Here is a 23821-nt window from a genome sequence, read left to right as displayed (position 1 = left end):
CCATACACACTGCTTCATTATCAGTCCATGATTTCCAGCCCCTTTCCCTACTAATGTCTGATGAAAGCTGGCTTCATGCCCTGCTTGATTCAGATCTTGGGTCCAATCTGCCTGTTCTCCTTTCCTGAGCAGAAAAGTCCATGCAGAAGAGACCTACTGTGTGTTTAAGCTGTCTTCTATGTCTGCAAGGCTTATAATGGAAACCCATGAGAAGGGCAGTGGTTCCCCACTTTAGGAATATTTTACCAGGACAAATACTACTTCCTTTTCTCCAATAGTGAGAATTATTTAACTATTAATTAATATTAGTGAGTATATATTTATATATTAATATTACAATTAATTGATATTTAATTAATTATAACTCATTTTTTAAATTATTTAACTCACTTTTTTAACTGGCATCTTGGAAGCTCAGAGATAAATTTAAGTGCTCTATTATAATAGTAATATTAGTCTAGGGTTGTGGTGTCACTCTTCTTTTTTCCATATTCACTATTAATCATTTACTTGGTTATGTTTATTTTATAACTGTCTGTTTCAAGTCTTTTTTACAAGTTTGTCACTCAAACCAAAATTGGTTTTTTCAGAGTGATCTTGTGAATGTCATGAATATCAGACCACTTACATATCAGTATCTCCAAACTGCACAGTTCTTTGTATTGTACTAGTTGACAAATTCTGAGACATGTATAGTCCCAGAGTTTTTGCTGAGAACTCAGACTTAAGTATCCTTAATACAATCAAAATCACCCCTCTAGGTATTTTAGAAAGTTTAAAATTATTTCTTCGGGCCAATTTTAGAAGACTTAGAGAAAGCTTTGAATCTAGAATTGGTCATTTCTATTTAAAAGTCTCTGTCTAGGGAAATTGTTGTTCTTTTCCTGCTTGCTAGCATACAAAATCCTAATTGAAAAACCTTTACACCTGGTTATGGCATGCATTTAATTTACTTCTGTTCTATTAGGGACCTGCCTTAGTTAGGGAGGGAATGCACACTAGAATCTCAATGATTCTGTGCCCTAGTCTGTGCCTCAGGGTAAGTTCAGCCCTGGGACACTAAGAAACAGCCCCATATCCAGGTCATTTGTGTCTCTTCCTTACAGTCAAGAACAGCAACCACGCCATATCCCAATTTAGAACATCTCCAGGTTCAGTTCAATTCAATTCAGCACAATTTATCAAGTAATTTTCAAGTGTGCTAGGCATTTTCAAAGTCTCTGGGAGTATAATGAGGAATAGGACTCAGTCTCTACCTTCACGAAAGGAGAAAGGTTAGTGAACAACTCGAAAATCAAAATCAAGCTGTATGCCAGGCAGGAATGGAGCACAGAAGTGGAGCTCGTAACCCATGGGGAGAGGCAGGACGGGCTTTCCAAAGCGAGTGGTTCAGGTAGGCATCACAGAACAGTCCATGGGGGAATCCTGATGGAGGTCCAGGCCCAGACGTGGGTCAGAAACCCGAAGGATTCAAGACAGGTGGACTGGGATCTTCCTGAGGGTTCTCAACTTGAGCCTATAGGGTGGCTAGTGATAAAGAATCCACTTGCCAATGCAGGAGATGCGGGTTCCATCTCTGAGAAGGGAAGAGCCCCTGGAGAAGGAAATGGCAACCCACTCCAGTATTCTTCTCTGGAGAATTCCATGGACAGAGGAGACTGGTGGGCTACAGTCCTTGGGGTGGCAAAAAGTCCGACACGATTTAGCGACTGAACGCGAATACGCACGCACACACAGAAGCAGAGGGTCCCACCGCTGGCCAGCAGGGAGGACCGTGATCCCTGAGAGGCTGAGCGATACTGAGGCTGTGAAGCGGGTGCTCCCAGGCTTTGCGTTCCTGTGCGCCCCTCAGGTCCCAGTGGGTGGGCTTTCTCCCGACCAGTCCAGCCGTGAGAATAGATAATGTTGCACATCAGAGTCCTCGGAGGATTGAGGCATTTTTTTTGTAAATCACCCAGAAAGGCCTCATCCAGACTGCATTTATTGCTGCATTATCATATGGTTCCAGCACAAGGTGTGGCCTTTGGATTGACAGAGCAAAACTGAGGCAACCCAAAGGGCAGGGCACTGGGAAGTGAGGGCAGAAGCTAGGGGTTCCAGCCCCCACCCCCACCTGCCGAAAAGGCAGCCCTTTTCCTTGAAGCCTGTGGGAACCCCACAAATGGACACTGGTGATCTTTAGAGAAATCTACAGCTTACAGTAAAAGGCCTTTTATTTTAAAGGGCATCCATTTCTACCAGAAATTGTTAGGGGAATGAAGGCAGAGAATAGAAGCAATCAGCAATCGAAAGCAGATAAATGAAGTATTGGGTGTCCTTCCGAGGGCCTTGGCTGGGTCTGGGGGCTGCAGTCCGCTCCCCTCCTGGTCCTGGTCTTTCTTGGGAAGCCCAACATCCTCTCCTCCCCCAACTCCTCTCCATCCTTGGGAGGGCCTGCCTGGCTCAGGGCCGAGCCCCCGCTCCTTCAGGAAGGCTCCTTTCTTTCACACATTTCAGGGAAATGCTCTGACCAGCCCCGTCCCTGTCACCTGGGTTTTCCCAAGACTCGGCCACAGAAACCTGATCCTGTCCGAGACATTCCTGCATCCCTGACACCATATTACCACCTCCCCTCCTTCCTTCAGCTGAGTAGCTGCTATTTTATCAGCTTTTAATCTGAATAAAATGGAGTACATATTCCAGCTATGTAAATAATGCCAACTATATTTCCTCCTATTTCCAAGTGACTTTTAGAAATAACATCCTATCAAAAGAATTGCTTTCATATCTGTAAAAAGAAAAAAAAATCTCTATCATATAGATTGTACCTCTTATTCTCCTTCCTCCAGGGAGACCTCCTTTGAGTCCAGGTATGAAAGAGCTCCTGGGGAGGAGGTAAAAGGGAGAAATATTAAGAGGAAAGCTAAGCCTTGAAACAGCTAATCATATTTATATAGAAGGTTTTCTGTTCACAAAATAAGGAACCCCAGTTCACTGACTCTCACTCAAACCTGTGAAGAACAGGTGTAATGAGCAACTGGCCCAGAGATTCAGGGCCAGCGGGCAGAGAATTTCCCCCATTTTCAGCACTGCCCCTCCAGGATCGTGTTGCCAAGTCACACACCTCCGCCGGGTATGTCACCCACCAGTCAAGGCCCGCAGGCACCTGCCCAGGAGGCTACTGAAGGTGTCCCTGATTCCCTGAGGCCCACGTCCTCCTGTCTGGTGTGTCATGACCACAGTCTCCTGACTGCCCTGGCCAGCTCTGCACTCCCCAGACACCCCAACTTCAGCCTCAGCTGCACCTTCAGCTCTGGTTTGTGGCTGGGCTGCCCCTCCCAGGGCACAGGCTGTTTCTCCTCCACGCTCCACTCACAGATTGGAGCAGTGTCCGCTTCCCACACTGACCTGCTGTGCCTTTAGGAACCTGCATTTGTGTCCTCAGCACCTGGCACTTCATAAGTGTCAATGTTTGTATGAGGATGGAGTGGAGAGAGAGACACAGGAGGGAAGCAGGGGAGCACTTGGGTCTGGGATGCAGGTTGCAAACCTGTTATCCTTTGGACGATGGCACCAAGCACATGTGTTCACACCCAGGCTGACTGGGTGTGTCCTCCCAGGTCTCTCCTTGGGACCCTCTTCCATCAGGGACATTCTTTTCATCTCCTTCTACCCCATAGAGGCAGAGTCTTCTACAAGAAAAGAGCTCGGCTCTTAGGGTCCATCAGCACAAATATTGATGCCAACTTATGTCCTCGTGAACATCACATGCCAGTGCCCCTCCCCTGGCAGATCCTTGGCTGTGCTGCAACCATGCCGCCCACCTGACACGGCCACCTGCCACCCCCGGCACACCTCATTCTTCTTCATTTTATTTACCCTGGATTAGTGTCACCATTTTTGCATCCTCTGGGCCCCCTTCCAAGTCCTCTAAGCATGAATAACTCTGAATGCGGGTGAGTAGACAGTAGCCTTCATTAGAATTAACACTTGATTATAAACCCCAGGGACCCAGACTCTGTCACTCTCCTACAGATGCCCTGATCACAGATTCTTCTAAATAGGCCAGTGACTGTCAATACTGGTGACACTGGCAGGTGATTTGTGGCCATCACATTTACACACATGGCAGGCTGCAGAGGTACCTTGAGACGCAAGGGAAGAGAAACCGCCACAGACTCTGTCTCAGATGCTGCGGCTGGTGTGGCTGAGGCATGGCCAAGTGCAGGAGCTGGTGTTTCCATGGGTGGGGCCCAGCCTGGACCAGGGCACCATCTTGCCCTTGCGAATGGCTACTTGCTTAAGACCCTGATGCTGGGAAAGATTGAAGACAAAGGGAGAAAGGGGTGGGCAGAAGTTAAAGAGCATCACCAACTCAATAGACATGAGTAAACTGCAGGAAATAGTGGAGGACAGAGGAGCCTGGCATGGTGCAGTCCATGGGGTCGCAAAGAGTCGGACATGACTTAGCAACTGAACAGCCTGCTTCCCTGAAAATGAGCAAGCCTGTGGAGGCGTGGCACTTGCGCTCCTTCTTAGATGACTTTACAGTTGACCTTCAGTGGGTGTGTTCATGCACAAATGTCATCCTGTGCACAGACAGGCCACAATCACACTTACCTGTGGGCTTGTTTCTTTGGGCTTCCCTTGTGGCTCAATTTGTAGAGAATCTGCCTGCAATTCAGGAGACCTGGGTTCGATCCCTGGGTTGGGAAGATCCCCTGGAGAAGGGAAAGGCTACCCACTCCAGTATTCTGGCCTGGAGAATTCCATGGACTCTATAGTCCATGGGGTCGCAAAGAGTCGGACACGACTGAGTGGCTTTCACTTCTTTCCTTGCTTGGGTGGATGGTGAAAGGGCCTCGGGCTTTCATTCAGACAGTAAGCACCTAAAACCACTTCAGAAAGGGTCCCCAAAGGGGCCAGCTTTCGTCAGTGGCTCAGAATGTTTCAGTGAGTGTAGGGAAGAGTATGAGGAGTTTAAAGTCAGAAAACATGTGGGTATAAATCCTAACCCTGCTCCTTGTTCAAAATGTGTCCCCGGGTCAGCTGAGGGGTTGGAATATGAAGGCCCCTGGACCAAATTCAGCCCACCGCCTGCTTTTCTTCTGTTTAACTCTTGTCTATGGCTGTTTTCTCCCTACAAAGGCAAAGCTGAATGCTTCTGCAGAGAGCCAGGGCCTGCAAAACCCAAAGTACTTCTTATATGTACAGAAATGTTTGCTGCCCTTTGGTGAGAATATCTCACTCTCTGAGCCTCAGTTTCCTCATCTGTAAAATGGGCAACGATACTTACATCGAGGGAGTGATACTGTGAGGAATAAATGGAGTAATGAGTGTGAAAGGCCAGCCGCAGAGCAATGTTTGGTACATATCAGGATTTTTTTAATTATTATTTTCATTTTGCTCTTGTCCATCTGTGTCTCTTTTTGCAGGTGAGAGAAGGTCACCTGGCGCTGTCCTTGTTTCCTCCTCTTTCACTTCAGTTCAGTCACTCAGTCATGTCTGACTCTTTGCGACCCCATGAACCGCAGCACACCAGGCCTCCCTGTCCATCACCAACTCCCGGAGTCCACCCAAACCCATGTCCATCAAGTCAGTGATGCCATCCAACCATCTCATCCTCTGTTGTCCCCTTCTCCCCCTGCCTTCAATCTTTCCCAGCATCAGGGTCTTTTCCAATGAGTCAGCTCTTCGCATGAGGTGGCCAAAGTATTGGAGTGTCAGCTTCAACATCAGTCCTTCCAATGAATATTCAGGGCTAATCTCCTTTAGGATGGACTGGTTGGATCTCCTTGCAGTCCAAGGGACTCTCAGGAGTCTTCTCCAACACCACAGTTCAAAAGCATCAATTCTTCGGCACTCAGCTTTCTTTATAGTCCAACTCTCACATCCATACATGACCACTGGAAAAACCATAGCCTTGACTAGATGGACCTTTGTTGGCAAAATAATGTGTCTGCTTTTCAATATGCTGTCTAGGTTGGTCATAATTTTCCTTCCAAGGAGTAACCGTCTTTTAATTTCATGGCTGCAGTCACCATCTACAGTGATTTTGGAGCCCAGAAAAATAAAGTCTGACACTGTTTCCACTATTTCCCCATCTATTTGCCATGAAGTGATGGGACCGGATGTCATGGTGTTAATTTTCTGAATGTTGAGCTTTAAGCCAACTTTTTCACTCTCCTCTTTCACTTTCATCAAGAGGCTCTTTAGCTCGTCTTCACTTTCTGCCATAAGGGTGGTGTCATCTGCATATCTGAGGTTATTGATATTTCTCCCGGCAATCTTGATTCCAGCTTGTACTTCCTCCAGCCCAGCTTTTCTCATGATGTACTGTTCATATAAGTTAAATAAGCAAGGTGACAATATACAGCCTTGACATACTACTTTTCCTATTTGGAACCAGTCTGTTGTTTCATGTCCAGTTCTAACTGTTGCTTCCTAAACTTGCATACAGGTTTCTCAAGAGGCAGGTCAGGTGGTCTGGTATTCCCATCTCTCTCAGAATTTTCCACAGTTTATTGTGATCCACACAGTCAAAGGCTTTGGCATAGTCAATAAAGCAGAAATAGATGTTTTTCTGGAACTTTCTTGCCTTTTCAATGATCCAGCAGATGTTGGCAGTTTGATCTCTGGTTCCTCTGCCTTTCCTAAAACCAGCTTGAACATCTGAAAGTTCACGGTTCACGTATTGCTGAAGCCTGGCTTGGAGAATTTTGAGCATTACTTTACAAAAGTGTGAGATGCGTGCAATTGTGCGGAGTTTGAACTTTCTTTGGCATTGCCTTTCTTTGGGATTGGAATGAAAACTGACTTCTTCCAGTCCTATGGCTACTGCTGAGTTTTCAGAATTTGCTGGCATATTGAGTGTAGCATTTTCATAGCATCATCTTTCGGGATTTGAAATAGCTCAACTGGAATTCCATCACCTCCACTAGCTTTGGTTGTAGTGATGCTTTCTAAGGCCCACTTGACTTCACATTCCAGGGTGCCTGGCTCTAGGTGAGTGATCACACCTTCACGATTATCTGGGTCATGAAGATCTTTTCTGTATAGTTTTTCTGTGTATTCTTGCCACCTCTTAATATCTTCTGCTTCTGTTAGGTCCCTACCATTATTTCTTTTCATTTTGCCCTCACTAAGCCCCCTACCATCCAGCAGAGAAACACTTCAAGGAAAAAAGAGAGTGATGGTGAAAAAATAAATGGTATGGAAAATAAACTGACTCTGAAGGACTTCCCTGGTGGTTCAGACGGTAAAGTGTCTGTCTATAATGTGGAAGACCTGGGTTCGATCCCCAGGTTAATGCGGGAGACCTGGATTCGATCCCTGGGTTGGGAAGATTCCCTGGAGAAGGAAATGGCAACCACTCCAGTACTCTTGCCTAGAAAATCCCATGGACAGAGGAGCCTGGTGTCCATGGGGTCACAAAGAGTCGGACACGACTGAGCGACTTCACGTTCACGTAAAGGAAAATTTAACTCTACTGAGGATCTCAGATTACTTATTTTGTGTCTTTTTTAAACATCGGCATTGGATATTTCTTTTTTATTAATATCCATGTATTTTATTTTTGGCGGCACTGGGTCTTCACTGCTGCTCAGAGTGCTCCCTAGTTGTGATGAGAGGGGGTTGCTCTCTCGCTGTGGTTGGTGGGCTTCTCATTCCCGTGGTTTCTTTGGCAGCAGAGCATGGGCTCTAGGCGCCTGGGCCTCAGTTGTTGCCACATGTGGACTCAGTAGCTGTGATGCGCAGGCTTAGTTGCTCCACCGCATGTGGGATCCTCCCAGGGATCAAACCTGTGTCACCTGCTTTGGCAAGCAGATTCTTTACCACTGAGTCACCAGGGAAGCCCTATTTTATATCTTTTGAGTAGTCATTTCTATCATCTTTTTATGTTCAATGTAAATATAGGTTGAAGTTTGTAATATTGTACAAAGAAGGGTGACTCCTCGCCTTCTCCTAAGTACAGAATATTTTTTCCCGAGAGAAATAGCATTAGATGTGTTCAAATTCTTACACACAGAATGTTTGCTTTCCTGGGAATTTTTTTATTTAATCTAAAGATAATTTAAAAATTGAAATGGGCTGCAGCTATGCGAGATCACCTAACTTGTGTTTTCTCCATTCAGAAGGAAATCCCAGTTGAGAGAGTAGCATGGAAACATGTATATTACCATATGTAAAATAGATAGTGGGAGTTTGCTGTGTGCTACAGGGCACTCAACCCAGTGCTATGTGACAACCTAGAGATGTGGGATGGGGTGGGAGGTGGGAGGCAGTTTCAAGAGGGAGGGGACCTATATGTGCATATATACATACATACATACATACATACATACATGCATATATATGGCTGATTCATGTTGACATATGGCTGAAACCAACACGATATTGTAAAGCAATTATCTCCCAATTAAAAAAATTTTTAAAGAAATTCCTTTTCACATGTCTTAAAGAGAAGAAGACACTTTGGTTCTTCCCACAACTGTCTTCAACTGCTTTCATAGTAAAATATTTTTTTTTTAATTTCCATTCAGTATTTCTCTTATCAACTCCTTAGCAGCCTTACAATTTGCCTTGCAAAGAAGCTGAACTCCTTGGGATGGATTACGAGGAGAATGCGTATCCTTACCGAAATTAAACATATTAAAGCATTTAAATATTTTTAATCAGAACTATTACAAGGTTTAAAAAAGAGATAAAATGGTTTCCATGCAAGGAGATTTCGAACATCTTAGACCCAGTGGAGTTCATACAACTTTTCTTTGCTTCACCTCATTCCACAAAAATCACAGCACAGGTGGTTTTATGTTTTTTTCAGTTATTATACTCTTTCAACTAGGTGAATTCGATAAAGAGTCCAGCCAAGTGGATCTCCGGCTTTTATATCTGTAACTAAGAGACAAGCTCTAAGCATGCTGAAACCATTCTGGTTTCATGACCTGATACTCTTTGCTCTATAATCAGCTTGAATTGGGCAACATTTTTCCACAGATAAAAATCCAGGTCCAGTGGTTAGAAATCCACCCTTTCACTGCCCAGTGCCTGAGTGAGACCCCTGGGAGGGAAACTAATATCCCACAAGCCTCACAGTACAGCCAAAAAAAAAAAATCAGGAAAATTAGGAGGACTGTTTTAGCCCAGAAAATGTGAAGATGAAAAAAGCCTGGTTTTCCTTCTAGGAGCTTGTGCTTCTGGTCAATTTGTGAAAAGAACCAGAATGGGACTCTGACCTGGGAGCAAGCATGTTCAAAGAGAGCCTGAAGGAGCAGGTGTGAGAGGAGCCCTCAGAGTCAGAACCTGAGAGGCGGCACCACTCCGGGGTCACCCTCACCCCTCGAGGTTGTTAGCCCTGGAGTTCTACAGCTCACGCACACGCTAGTCTATACGTCTTCTCACCTGTCATGGACCCCAATCCGATCCCAGTCTGTGGGCGTGGTGCACAATTTGGAATCGATGAATCTGGATGCCTGCTTTACTTTGCTAGTCACATCAGCTCAGGCAAGTTATTTGGCCTCCCTTTGGGTCTCTGTTTCCCTGAGTGCTTCAAAGTGTGCGGAGTGCAGGGTGTGGTGTGCACTTGTTGGCGGGTGGGAGCAGGGGCTGGACTCAGATTAGGGATCGGGACTGGCTTCCCTACGGAAAGGAATGACGCTTAAATTCTCACTGAGAAGTGGGTTTTTTAATTTTTTTTTTTTTTCAAGTTTAAGCACAGCATTTTCTGTCTTCCTAGAAGAGGGAAACCTGGCAGGGTGGCTGGGGGACCGACTTAGCCAGAGGAAGGTTTCCCAGGAAGAGCGGAGAAAACATCAGGTCCCAGCACAGCTCTTCTGTCTCCCAGTAAAGGAAGACAAACCATCAGGAAGATTCACGAAGTCGCCCGTCGAGGTGCTGTCAAGAGGCGCCCCCTGCCGACCAAAACTCGCACTTCCCTCGGAAAGAATTTCAGAAAGGCCCTTGAGTTGACTGTGCATGCAGGGTTTATCTGTTCTGTGATTCTTTCTGCTATTGTATATGCTTGAAATTTTACACAATAACAGCTTTTTGAAAAAGCCCTTTCTCACTAGCTTCAGTTCGGTTGTGAACGTGGGTCCTAACCCTGAGACCAACCCTTGGCTGGCCTGGGGTGAGGTTGAGGGGCTAGGAGAGCTGCCGTTCTGTACTCCTTAAGGAGAGGGAAAGTGTCTCACTCTGTTTAGAGAGCGTGGTTCAGTTCCCTGAACCTCCTACATCTAGAGAATTAGGCTATAAATCCACATAAAGCATTCTCTGGGTTTTTCCAAGAATTCTTGTTTATGCCCAGGCCACAAACAACACAACGGGAGAACAGATTTTATTTCATAATGTTTTGGCATTTGCAGCTCAGACTGAAATTGCAAAAGCAGAAGAGGAGAGCAATGAAGAATCGTGCAAAATTTTTGCATATCTCTTCCTGTGGTTCTGACTGTATTTAGAATCCCTTCCTTCCTGCCTGCCTTCCTTCCTTCTCTCTCTCTCTTTTCTTTAGGTAATGCACTCTTCAAAAACTGTCCAGAGATAAAAGACAAAGAAAGCCTGTGGAAACATTCTAGATTAAAGAAAACTAAACGGACGAGCCCAAGTGGTCAATCCTGGTTTTCCACTGTTTGGGCTTCTCAGGTGGCTCAGATGGTAAAGAATCTGCCTGCAATGCAAGAGACCTGGGTTCAATCTCTGGGTCAGGAAGATCCCCTGGAGAAGGGCATGGCAACCCACTCCAGTATTTTTGCCTGGAGAATCCCATGGACGGAGGAGCCTGTTGGCCTACAGTCCATGGAGTCACAAAGAGTCAGATAAAACTGAGAACACACACATCCATAAGTATTGTTACAACTCTATGCTATGGCTCGTTATTAATAAACTATTTGCAGGGCAGACTGATCTGACCTTTCAGTGACAACGTGGAATTCTCCCTCCCTCCTGAAGGAGGTGATGTGTTTTAGAAGAGCCTTCTCCACATCAAGACCACAAAGGTGATGTTTCAAGTGTAGTAGGTAGAGCAGGAGTGGAGGGAAGCAGTAAGAATATTTATTTTTTTAAGCTGGAAAGATTCTTTTAGGGGGAATACTAACTAAACGGGCTCACTGCCTAATAAGAAAAGCGGTTGGTAAGTGATTTCCGCACAATGTTTAATCTGTGAAAGATTACAAGATGAGTGACAGTGAGCAGACATTTCTTCTCTGAAGCAGAAAGAAGCTGTAGAAAGAGTCCCAGATCACATGAGGGCAGAGAGCACGCCAGGTGCCACAAGAAACATGGCCAGGGAGACCCCACGGACTCCTTGCCTTATTTTCAAGAAATAATTGACTTTCTTTGGGGACTGAGCTACATTTATTCCTGTTTAGAACCAGAAAGGTAACCAATTAGCCCCTTGCCTTGCCTGTGATTATTAGCTCCTTTCAATCATAGCATCCCAGAGCTGACAAGGAACCTTGGAGATTATCCACCTTCTAAATGAGGATGCCAATTTAAATCATTGTCCAAAGTCATGGAGGTCATCGGTGGCAAAGTTGAAACAGCCACCCAGTTCTATCAACATGCAGTCCACAGTTATATTCCCACCAAATAAAACGACCTCGGGAGTCTGTTTTTGCTGAATACACAGTAAGCTAACACCCCTCCCCGTTTCCAGCCCCCACATCCCACTCTCATCCTGAGTAGCATTCTCATCAGCTCCATGTCTTCTCCATATGGTGGGGGACCATGGAGGACAGATCCTAGGAGTCCCATCTACAGTCCAGCTAAAACTCAGAGAAATGAAGAGCTTTGCGGCGGTGGAAGCTAGCCTGTCCCAAACCCCCAGCCCCACGTGACTCCTTTCCAGTGTATCGCACCTTTGACAGCTTGTCTTCCCACTTGCCTTTGTAGGTTTCACAGCGGCAGCCTCGCTGGTATCCCTGGCTTGGGCCTTGGCCTCCTACCAGAAGGCCCTCCGGGACTCTCGTGATGACAAGAAACCCATCAGCTACATGGCAGTGGTCATCCAGTTCTGCTGGCACTTCTTCACCATCGCGGCCAGGGTCATCACCTTCGCCCTCTTCGCCTCGGTTTTCCAGCTCTACTTTGGGATCTTCATCGTCCTTCACTGGTGCATCATGACCTTCTGGATCGTCCACTGTGAGACAGAGTTCTGCATCACCAAGTGGGAGGAGATCGTGTTCGATATGGTGGTGGGGATTATCTACATCTTCAGCTGGTTCAATGTCAAGGAAGGCAGGACACGCTGCAGGCTCTTCATTTACTATTTCGTGATCCTTCTGGAAAACACAGCCTTGAGTGCCCTCTGGTACCTCTACAAGGCTCCCCAGATCGCGGACGCGTTTGCCATCCCAGCGCTGTGCGTGGTCTTCAGCAGCTTCTTAACCGGCGTGGTTTTTATGCTGATGTATTATGCCTTCTTTCACCCCAACGGACCCCGGTTTGGGCAATCACCAAGCTGTGCTTGCGAGGACCCTTCTGCCGCCTTCGCTCTGCCTCCAGACGTGGCCACGAGCACCTTGCGGTCCATCTCCAACAACCGCAGTGTCGCCGGCGACCGCGACCAGAAATTCGCAGAGCGAGATGGGTGTGTCCCTGTCTTTCAGGTGAGGCCCACGGCCCCATCCACCCCATCCTCTCGCCCACCACGGATTGAAGAATCCGTCATTAAGATTGACCTGTTCAGGAATAGGTACCCAGCGTGGGAGAGACACGTTTTGGACCGAAGCCTCCGAAAGGCCATCTTAGCCTTTGAATGTTCGCCGTCTCCTCCAAGGCTGCAGTACAAAGACGATGCTCTCATTCAGGAGCGGCTGGAGTATGAGACCACTTTATAAAACGAGAGGACTTGGAGGGGCCACGACCTCCAGACAGAGGGGTGACAGCAGGGCTGTGGCAATAAGGAAACTCTCCCCTAGAGCAGGGTGATGGGCTGTGAGACTCCCAGTTTGACCCTCATCGGATACGTGTCTGACCCTCCGACAGCAGACTGCCTGCTGCTGGCCTCTTTTCAAAGAGCAGCCCCCAAACCCTCCTACTCCGTCTGAAGGGAACAGGCCAGCTCAGTGGGACTCCTTGTTGCTGCCAACCCCTCCAGCCCAATCTTCAGCACATCCATCCAAGGGTACTGTTGTGATGGGAAATACTGCCTCCAATCAGTAGGGTGTTTGGATGGAGTTAACTGATCTTTGCATAAAAATATACTGAATCACACATACACACATGAGTACACATACAGTAACACACATGCCAATCCTCTGTCAAAATAGTTTGGGTGATTTCTCTTGATGCAAAGCTGTGATTCCTGCAGGAATATGAAAACAAAGAGAGAGAAAACATATCCCTCAAGACTCCAGAAAAACAAAGAAAAAACAAACAAAAAAATATAGTGAAGCTTAGAAAGAACTCATAAACCATCCTCATGTGAAAACCTTACCCAATGGACAGAAAACCCAAGTGTGTTTACACATGTATTAGAATTGATGAAATGGTTCGTTTTCAACACACATCAGGATTTTTTTTTTCATTTTAAATTTTCAGTTGAGAACATCTCCTGTTATAGAAATCCTATGCAGCCCATGGATGGCTTCTGACAAGACCAAGGAGCTTGTTACCTTAGTGATGTAAGTTCAGTGATAATCAGGATGCAGTATTCAGTTGCAAAAAATGTAACAAAACCACGGAGAGGAAGCAGGAGCAAAAGGCAGAATGAGTGTCTGATTTCCTGGCCTGTGCAGCTCACACGGGAAGGTCAGGGCAGAGCGGCGGGAGAGATGGCCAGTGTTCAGGTGCAGGAATGTGATGGCGGGCAGGCAGGATTTCAGAATACGCCATGCCACACCCTTCTAGTGCCAAAGTCCATCCAACACGAGACTGATGGGAAAGCCCTGAACGGCTGAGCATGGGTGGCGTGAGCCCCACCAAAACAGAAGAGTGCTCGAACAGTCAAGTCCTCCCTGTGTAAAGGACCCCTCTTCCCCTACCCCCAAGGTCAAAGTGATGTGTCTTTTAGAGGCTTTGGGACACATTTTTGTAAGTATGAGCCCACAGGTACAGTGAACATGCTGTGAGAAAACCCTTCTGAACTGATTGAGGGCTTATCACTAGATCCAGCTAAGATCTGTATTTCAGTCATTTTGTAAAGTCCCACTCTTACAACAAGCTTCTGGGTTTTAAATACCTCTGTCCAGCAAGTAAACATTCCCCACTTTCTGTTCCCAGTGTCCCCCCCTCCCCCCGCCACCCCCAGTCATGGTGCTTTTTGTTGCATTAAAAGTGCCGGTCAAACTTTGATAGTATTTTTTTATAGTTGGTGCAGAGTGGAATAACTCATGGATTATTTCAATATTTTTGTAATAAAAAATATAGGGTATACATATAGGCATCATCACTTTTTTTATAGACCTGGGATCGTTTAAAATACTTTAAGCATCATAATTACTTGGGATGTAGAAACTGGTCCACAGATCCCATCTGCCTGCCTCAGCAGATCAAGAACACGTGTTTCTTGCAAGATCATCCTACTTTGCCATGTCGGTGCCCCCAGGAACCTGGCCAGGGGTGCTATCAGAATATCAGGGGACGAGAGAATCAGCTTAACTAGAAAGGGCTTGTCAAGACTGGCCAATGTTTCCCAGGAAACCAAAGATGGAAGTGATGACTCTTCCATCTCTTATGACAAACCTGACCACAGTGGGCAATGTCTTGAACGTCCTATTCCAGTTTTATATCTACCCAACTGATGCACTAAATATTAGTCAAGTCACTTTTTAAAATAAAAATGTCAGTTTAACTTAATTATTCAGTTATCTGGACTGTCCAATTCACTTAAACAGTCAAGTTCTAGAGCCACTACCTGTCATGACTGTGTCGTACAGAGGCAGCCGTCCCTATGATGACACCCACAGCAAGTGACAGAGGGCTCAAACTAGGACTTTTTTTGGTACTAAGTCCAAAGGTAGTGTTTAAAAAGTAGATGATTTTTATCAGTAGACATAGTTTCCTAGTACTCCATGATGGATCCTCCAAGCAGCAGTCCACTAAAAAATAATAACCTTTGGTTTAGATGTGAAAACGTTACCTGGTCACCAGGAAAGGCCCAGAAAGATGCTCTTCTTGCCAGTAATTGGCAAAAACATTCCACTCCCCACTCTAGAAGGGAAAAAATGATTATATTGGCAAATTCTTCACTTTGGTGCCGGCCCGTGGGTCATTAGCTTCGTAATTAATGATCTTTTGGAAACCAAGCTGCTCAGTTGAACTATCCCTTTGATTCCATGAGTAAATCACAGATGATAATGTCAGTCAACAAATACGACAGGTCCCATCACTCTTCAATCATGTAAATCCTAAGTTATTTCTCAACTTGATCCTTCGTTTAACAGGTGAAGAATCAAAATGAGCGCAGTGTGACTTAAAAAATGCCGTGCTGTGCTTTGTCTTCAAAGTGAGAATGCAGTCAGGAGGGTGCAAGAAGTTTGAAATTTTCAGTGATTTTACCAAATACTGTAAATACTCTGTTATCCAACATACTTAAAAGGTGAGGGTTTAGTCAAAAGAGCTTGTTAAGGAAATGACATCTCCACCATGTCATAAATAACAAGACTTCTCAAGATTACAGACGAGAACACCAACATGACAACAAATGTTACTTCCAAGGAGAATCATGGCTTAATCTTGCTTCCATGATTCAGAAAGCACTGTGTTGACATCAAGCATGTATTTGTTTCAGATACACTGATAACAGAGCATTTCCAGTATTAGGATTTAAAGAGACATTGTCAACGTACAAAGGAACAAAGTTTGATTTTCATATTTATACTTTAGTATAAACCCTAAGATTTTATTTTCAGTTGACCACTAAATTCTCCACAAGAGTAGCTCAAGAATCCAAAAGGAACAAGCCTTACAAATTGGAACCTACAAATTTGTTAGCATACAAATCGGAAACACTGGATTCTTTATCTGTGAGCTCCAACATCTTGTGCTGGGTCTGTTGGGTCACTTGGGGCGGGGGGGCGGTGAAGGGTCTGTCCTTAGTATTTAATTTTGCATAGGGCCATGAGTTTTCTAAAAGAAAATATTATAAATTTTCTTCATTTTTAAATGAACATTTCTCAATGAAACTCAACTTAAGATGAGGACTGTATGTATCCTAACCACACTGAGACTTTAAGTATTTGTGTGGAAGAAAAAAAAATTTTTTTCAATGTAAGTCAAAGTTTGGTCCCTCAAAATGACTATGTCCTTTAAATCTTCTCCCATTCCTGTTGTTCTTCTTAACTATGTACTATCTAGTTCAGTAACCTGGACTTTGTAGACACTTTGTTACTCTTCTTTTATGATATTGCTGTGAACCCAACAAATGAAATAAATTCTCCTACTGACATGGCAAGAATATGCAATTCAAGTATTAGCAAAAGAAAAATACAGAGATGATCTGAAGATGTATTTATACTTAATTTCTAAATGGCCCATTTCTTTGGCTCTATGAATAAATGAAGTAATAGCACTGACCAATTAAAAGTGAATAGGAATAATTGAAATCTCAATGACTTTTTTAAAAAGATATTGTATAGACGTGTGTTTAGTATGGATAACACACATATTACATATAATATATGTATACACACAACTAATGGGTGAAAAGAGTAAAATATATACTGTTGTTAATGCATATAAATGTATGTTATTGACACATAAACTTTTAGATAAAAAGTTTTTTCCCACTCCTTTTCAGCATCACCTCAAGTGTAGAATCCATGTCTGTAAGACATCAACACACTTGAACTTGGGTTGGAAATGTTGCTGTTCAGTCACTGTCATGTCTGACTTTTTATGACCCCATGAAATGCAGCCCACCAGACTTCCCTGTCCTTCACCATCTCCCAGAGTTTGCTCAAACTCATGTCCATTGAGTCAGTGATGGTATCTAACCATCTCATCCTCTGCCACCCTCTTCTCCTTTTGCCTTCAGTCTTTTCCAGCATCAGGGTCTTTTCCAATGAGTCAGCTTTGCATCAGGTGGCCAAAGTATTGAAGCTTCAGCTTCAGCATCAGTCCTTCCAATGAATATTCAGGGTTGATTTCCTTTAGGATTGTCTGGTTTGATCTCTTTGCAGTCCAAGGAACTCTCAAGAGTCTTCTTCAGTTGGAAATATCTAGATATAATTTAGCATTTTTAGCTTGAATGAGTTTTCCCACTCCTCAAGGAGCTTGTCTTTAGAGAGACAAGAATAACCTTGAGTCATTTCAAAGATTCTTTCTCTGAACACATTGAAAGGAGTAAAGAAAACATCTGATGTCCTTAGCAGGATTATGTAAGGTTACGTATTTGCCTTTCAGTGTACCAAATATCATTAAGGGAAACAAGTTCTGACACAATGTTTGGAGAAGAATCCAAAGATTTTTTTTTTTTTAATCTGATGAACCCTTTCTGAGATTACATATATGTTCCCCAGCATTCTCTTGCGTCTTTGCCCTTAGCAATTGCTGTTTCCATATAAAGCTTGGATGAGGTGCCTGCATGTTGATGTTTTTAAAGCCTTTAAAAAAAACGTATCTCAGGCTGTCTTTCAGAAAAACAACTCAGAGAATGGTTGATGTGTGCAGTGCAAACACAGCAGGACTGAGGTGGTCATTTCTCTAATTTCAGTGATGGGTACAAATCGACTCATGTTTGTTTATCTTCAGCAACCCAGAGTCACACTTGAAAACAATCAAATTGCTGGCTTCTGTCAGCTTGTGACTCATAGCCCCCCCACCCCACCCTCCACTTCTACCCATCTGAAGCAGGAGCCTTTTAAACTGGCTAAGGATGGGCCATTCCTCTCTATCACCCCCAACCCATCCCTCCGTTTCTAAGTTTATGGTCCCCACTTGTATCAGAGTATCTGGACATTGGGGTGGCACCTCCTCTCCTCCACTGGGCAGGCTGCACTGTCTCCTACAAAGCGCTCTCTGTGGACATGCGTCTTGTCCAGGGGCTTTCCTAAAAATGAGCTCATGGAAAAGATGCAGTAAGTGTCTGTGATCAACAGCCTCCAAAGTGAAACTCTGTGGCATGTGGGTGGAATTATATAAAAACACAATGAGCCATTTAATTTTGCTAATTGTAGCAATTAGGCAAGCTCTCACACAGCAGAAAGCCAAATGGAAGACGTGGCAAACAGCCTTTTACCCGCAGAAATGAGGGGTTCAGAAGTTCTCCCTTGAGTGTTTGAGGCATTGCGTTGTTTCACCATCCATCTGAAGCGCTTTCTCTAGATTTCGTAAGGAAAAAAAAAAATCAAACTTCTGTAATATTGCGTGTAACGATCTAGCCAAGAAATCAAACCTTTAACTTTTTCTGGATATGCTGTTGCTCAGTTGCTAAGTTGCGTCTGACTCTTTGTGACCCTATAGCCAGCCAGACTCCTGTCCATGGGATTTTTTAGGCAAGAATACCGGAGTGGGCTGCCATTTCCCTCTCCAGGAGATCTTCCCAACCCATGGTTCAAACCTGTGTCTCTTGCATTGGCAGGTGGATTTTTTACCACTGAGCCACCTAGGAAGCCCCCGTTCTGGGTCTATATTCTGCTAAATAAGGGTCAGTTAATGTCCTTGAAATATCTAGCTGCTTTGCTAATATCATTTTCATAATATACCAACGTAAGTCAGAAACACTGACTGAATCAAATTTTTGCTTTGGTTATTCCCCTGCCCTACCCCTCTAAGACTTACGCCATTCATTTCCCTGTATTAATGGGAACTGACTGAGCCCAAGAGCATCAAGGATTAGCCAGCTTTATCTCCATGATCTCATTCCATCTTCTCTGCCATCTATGAGTTAAGTTCCATTTACAGACAAAACTTAAGCTCACAGACACTAAATTAGGCAAAGGTCCCCTAACTGGAAACACTGGGGCTGAGAGATGAACACAACTTGTCGTGACTTCTCACAACTGCAAATCCTTCTAGAAAACCAAGGGATATTTTCCCACCAAAATCTCTTCTGTCCTTGGCAAGATCTCAGGAGAAACAAAAATATGGTCTGACGATCCAATTTTTCAAGAGAATTTCATTTAAAAATCAAAAAGGTCCTTCAAGATTAGAAGTTAAAAATAAAAAAGTCAGTGATGAGAAACAGAAGTCTTTATCACTTGTCATTGAATTTTACTGTGACCCCCTAATTCAGAGTAGGCAGATAAATGCTTGTATTTCATTCCAAACAACTCTCTCTCCCCTCTTCCATAGCTCTACTTTGCACTAAAATAAGTGATAAATATAAATTAGCCTGATGGTTCTTTTCTCGTATTCTCTATATGTATGCTACCATTTTCCAGTTAGGTAAACAGAAAGACAGCCAAACCCCTCTACTTGCCTTGACCTTCAGACTGGGAGAAAAAGGAGAGATGGGGGTGGGGAAAGGAAGAAGGAAAGATGAATCTAACAAATCTTTGAGTGACAGTGTGTGTGTGTGTGTGTGTGTTAGTCGCTCCATTGTGTCTGGCTCTTTGTGACCCCCATGGACTGTAGCTCACCAAGCTCCTCTGTCCGTGGGATTCTCTAGACAAGAATACTATATTGAGTTGCCATTCCCTTTTCCAGGGGATCTTCCCGACCCAGGGATCAAACCCAGGTTTTCTTCTTTGCAGGATGATCCTTTTCTGTCTGAGCCACTGTATTTTCATATTATAAAATAAATCTATTCCACTGCCATAATTTGCCCTAAATTTCATTTAATATCTTGCAGGTCACAAAATTTAATATGTACACGGATTACTATACCACCAGTTGAACCCTCATATAAATCTGGAAATTTCCTCTTAGATGGCAAGTTTATACCTAAAGAATATAGCATTTACCAAATATTTGTGGAGTTGGATTATAAAATAACGTATGTGTCTTCTCCATCCTCAACTTAGACATAATGTGTCTGGGATCCACAGGATGACAGAGTTGTGACCCATTCAATGATTCTGTTGTATAGGAAGTAGTGTGTGGGGGCTGAACTCATGCTAAAAAGGTGGCCACAGCAATAAACCAAAAATGTTCTCAATCCTGGTGTTCATTTTAAAAAATAGATGCAGCCATCAGTCTGAATGTAATATGTTAAAAATATAAGCAATCTGACTTCTGACTTTGATATGACTTAAACAGATCTTTATGAAGTTAGGTTAAATTAGGCATCATGAACTTTTACAGAGAATAGCATCTAAACGAGATTTCAATGTTACTTGAGAACACTTCTTTTAGAAATGAGCACGACAGAGATCCAAAGGGATCAGGCATTTTTCATTATCAGAATTCCTTCAGCCATTCATCTATCAAGTGTGATCTATATGCCTGGCACTGCCAGGCAATACACAGTCGCACGTGGAAGGAATGCCATATTCCAGCAGCTCACACTTTGGTCTTTGGTAGCAGAAGAGTGGTCTGACTTCAGCTATAGTTCTTTCTGTCCGTCCTATCACACTGCTTCTCTTCTTAATGTCTACATTTAATTCCATACCAGAGCAATAAAGAAACATAAGTTTTTCCAAGATTGTGTTACATAAGCCTCACAATACACAGTTAGCCTGCATAGTGGCAAACATAAGGTTACAGTATAAATATAAAGATAAATCAACAATAGATGGCTGCTGATAAAGAGAAAAGTAGTTTTGTAATTTGTTCTTATGCCTCTCCAACACTAGATATTTTTAAGTCAAGACCACAAAGCAGAAATAAATTTCGAGACACTCTTTGGCATAAAGTATTTGATTCAGGGTTTCCCAGATGGTGCTGGTGGTAAAGATCCTACCTGCAATGCAGGAGACACAAGAGGCTCAGGTTTGCTCCTTGGGTCAGGAAGATGCCCTGGAGGAGGGCATGGCAACACACTCCAGTGTTCTTTCCTGGAGAATTCCATGGACGGAGGAGCGTGGTGGGCTAGAGTCCATAGGGTCACACAGAGTTGGACGCGACTGAAGTGACTTAGCATGCACGCATGCGCTTTTAACTCAAACCAATCATCTTTGAATCAGCTTTGGAGATATTCCTGAGGATTTATTTTTAAGAAGAGATGTGAAATCAGCATGCTTCTGAGATGGCACTTCTCTGACCTTCAGGAAGCATCTTTGATGAGCACTTATGATACCTTTTTGTCCCAGTCACCATTCTGGGGTTTTTTTGGTTTTCTTTTTTTGGCCACATCATGCTGTATGTGGGATCTTAGTTCCCTGACCAGGAATCAAACCAGCACCCCATGGTGCTTAGAAGTCTTAGCCACTGGACAACCAGGGAAGCCCCCAATTATGGTTTTTAATGGAGTTCTGGCTGGCCACAGAGGAATGGAAAAAGGACCATCAGTTAAGACAGAATGAAGATATGTTGTGAGGGAGTCAGAAACCCTCTCTGGACAAGGGGCATGTGCATTTACAGAAGTGCACATGGGGCATGCAGGCTTGTCAAAGATCTCCTTTTCCCATCATCAGTGGAACTTCATTGCAAAAAAAATCTCTCTGTACACAAAAGTTAGATGTCCTAGTAGGTTCCCCCAGAACATAGTCTGCAGCATACATGTTATTTAGGAAGAACAAATTTTCAGACATAAACCTCAGTTATTGCAACCTGAGAGGATGTTCTGAAGCCCCATGCCCAGAGGAGCAGCAGTGACCTGCATCACATTTCAGGAGCGAAGACTGCCAGCCCCACCCTGAGTGGACACATGCTGGCATGGTACCCATTCCAAGTCTCTCCTTCAATATGGCCCGCAGTGATTGGCTTCCCATAGATGTAAAGAGCATCTTATTTAAAGATAACTATTGACGTACATGACTAATTTCCTCTGAGTTAAATAATTCTGGTTAGGGAAGGCTATAAACTCACAGGTCCTCTGTGGAATAAAAGGAAAGAGAAAAGAAAGCATATTCATTTTTATGAGCCCAGAATAACACCAAGAATTCCTTCAGCAAAACAGCTGACCTAATAATAGTGCTAAGTCAGAGCCTGAGTGTCTCGGTTCCTGCCACCATGAGTGGTTCATAAAAATGATTGCCCCTGTCTCAGGGGTGGTACCAGACAAGATGAGTACCCTTACTGATGTTTGCAGAGAAACATCACATTTAACACAACAGATCAACATCAGAACTAATAATCAACTTGATAAGCAAATACTACCAGCACAGTACCAACACAAAATTTTCTCTCGTGCTAATATTGAAGCCTGTCACCTTCTCTGTTATTAGAATTTCAGAAAATGTAAGGTTTATTGTTTTTATTTTACTTCCATCTACCAAATTCAGCTGGTGGCCATCCGCTCTCTCTGTTGCTTGATTTGCATTCAAATGGAACTAATCAAATTCTTACTTCATTTAAGTGCTACAAATATTAATAAATGAAGATGTTGTGTTTAAACTAATTTAATTGAGCTGTTCTAGTGGCAGTCTGGTATTGAGTTGTATCAAATCAACGCTCTTAATTGTTTCAAATTAATTCATCTATCAGGAAGTTATAAAACACCCTTAAGTGTGTTGAAAATACATTTTGGGTTTCTATCATTGTAAGAAATTCCTATTTTGATTGCAAGCCAGTAGAATGGGTTGTAATCAACACTGGCGTTTCAGTCCATTGTGGTTCTGACTTTTGGATACCACTATGATAACTTGGCAATTAACCTTCCACCTGTGGCTTTTTATTTGTGTTGCTGAGAATTCTTCTATTCAAATTGGGAGCAATAGCTCATCATCCTATAATCAACGGAGATCTGTCGGTTAGTCAAGAATTGTCATTTCATATCCTTCTTTCAAAAAACCAAGATATCTAACAACTCCCCTTATTAACCTTTCTAAGGTATTGCACCTAGAAAAAGGAATACCTCTCTAAAGTGTGTCTTGAAAGCCTGGGGTGAAATGTCTTCTTTGGTCTGAACCAGAGTTTTGGAGTTCTATGAAAAGACAGCAGTCTCTCCTGCCTAGAGGAAGGGGAAGGGAGCCGAAGATGAACTAGCCACACCAGAAACACGAGCCTCTGCTGCACAAAGCCTCACACTGCTGATGCTATTGATTCCCTTCTCTTTTTTTACAGAAACACCTTGGAACTTGTCAAGATTTACTGAAGGTGATTTGCGTTAATTAATTCAACAGACCCTTTAATCTTGTGAATTCTTGACTTGTGAGATTGCAGTCAAGCTACTGCAATGGGAAATGAGTCAGTTAGTAGGAAGGAGTGCTCATTCAGTGTGGTGAGGTCCGCAGACCTGGAGAGAAAGGCCTCTGTGAAGTAGAGTGCTCCAGAATCCCTGCTCCCTGCTTCTCACTCCTTTGATGAAATTCCACCTTCTTCATTTGTTTTTGCCTTCATTTGCACAGCTTTGAAAGGCCTTCCCCTAGCCGCTCAATGGTAAAGAATCTGCCTGCCAATGCAGGAGACACAAGAGACCTGGGTTCGATCCCTGGGTTGGGAAGATCCCCTGGAGAAGGAGATGGCAATCCACTCCAGTATTCTTGCCTGGAGAATCCCATAGACAGAGGAGCCTGGTAGGCTGCAGTCCATGGGGTCACAAAGAGTCGGACACAACATAGTGGCTAAACAATAACGACTTTGAAAAAAGTGAATGGATTCCTGGGGGCTTACATAGCTCAGTGCACTGGGTTATGGAGACTCACCTTAAATGGATACAAATCTATTTGTGTTTGGAAATGGGTCGGGGGGGAGTCATTGTCATCGTTTAATGATTGATCTGAGTATAGTTGCTGTTCTTCATTTCCTGAGAGTTCTGTTGTCAGCACTGTAATAACCAATTTATAAAATTGAATTTATAATTCAATTTTGGAGGTAAAATCCTATGGCTATAGCTATGGAATCATTTGATTCCCGC

The 23821-nt window shown here is 43.8% G+C and overlaps 1 protein-coding gene across 1 annotated transcript in view; it reads left to right on the top strand.

Moving 5' to 3' along the window:
* XKR4 (XK related 4) overlaps positions 1 to 16856 on the top strand; it is a 313040-nt gene extending 296184 nt beyond the window's left edge. The window contains exon 3 of the mRNA XM_018058505.1: positions 11872 to 16856. Coding sequence (XP_017913994.1) covers positions 11872 to 12818 — 947 coding nt within the window. The 3' untranslated portion in view covers positions 12819 to 16856. The remainder of the gene's footprint in view (positions 1 to 11871) is intronic.

The sequence above is a fragment of the Capra hircus genome, chromosome 14 (genome assembly GCF_001704415.2).
Source record: "Capra hircus breed San Clemente chromosome 14, ASM170441v1, whole genome shotgun sequence".
In the NCBI taxonomy this organism is placed as follows: Eukaryota; Metazoa; Chordata; class Mammalia; order Artiodactyla; family Bovidae; genus Capra; species Capra hircus.
The sequence above is the reverse complement of the archived record's forward strand: the minus strand, read 5'-3'. Positions and strand labels throughout refer to the sequence as shown.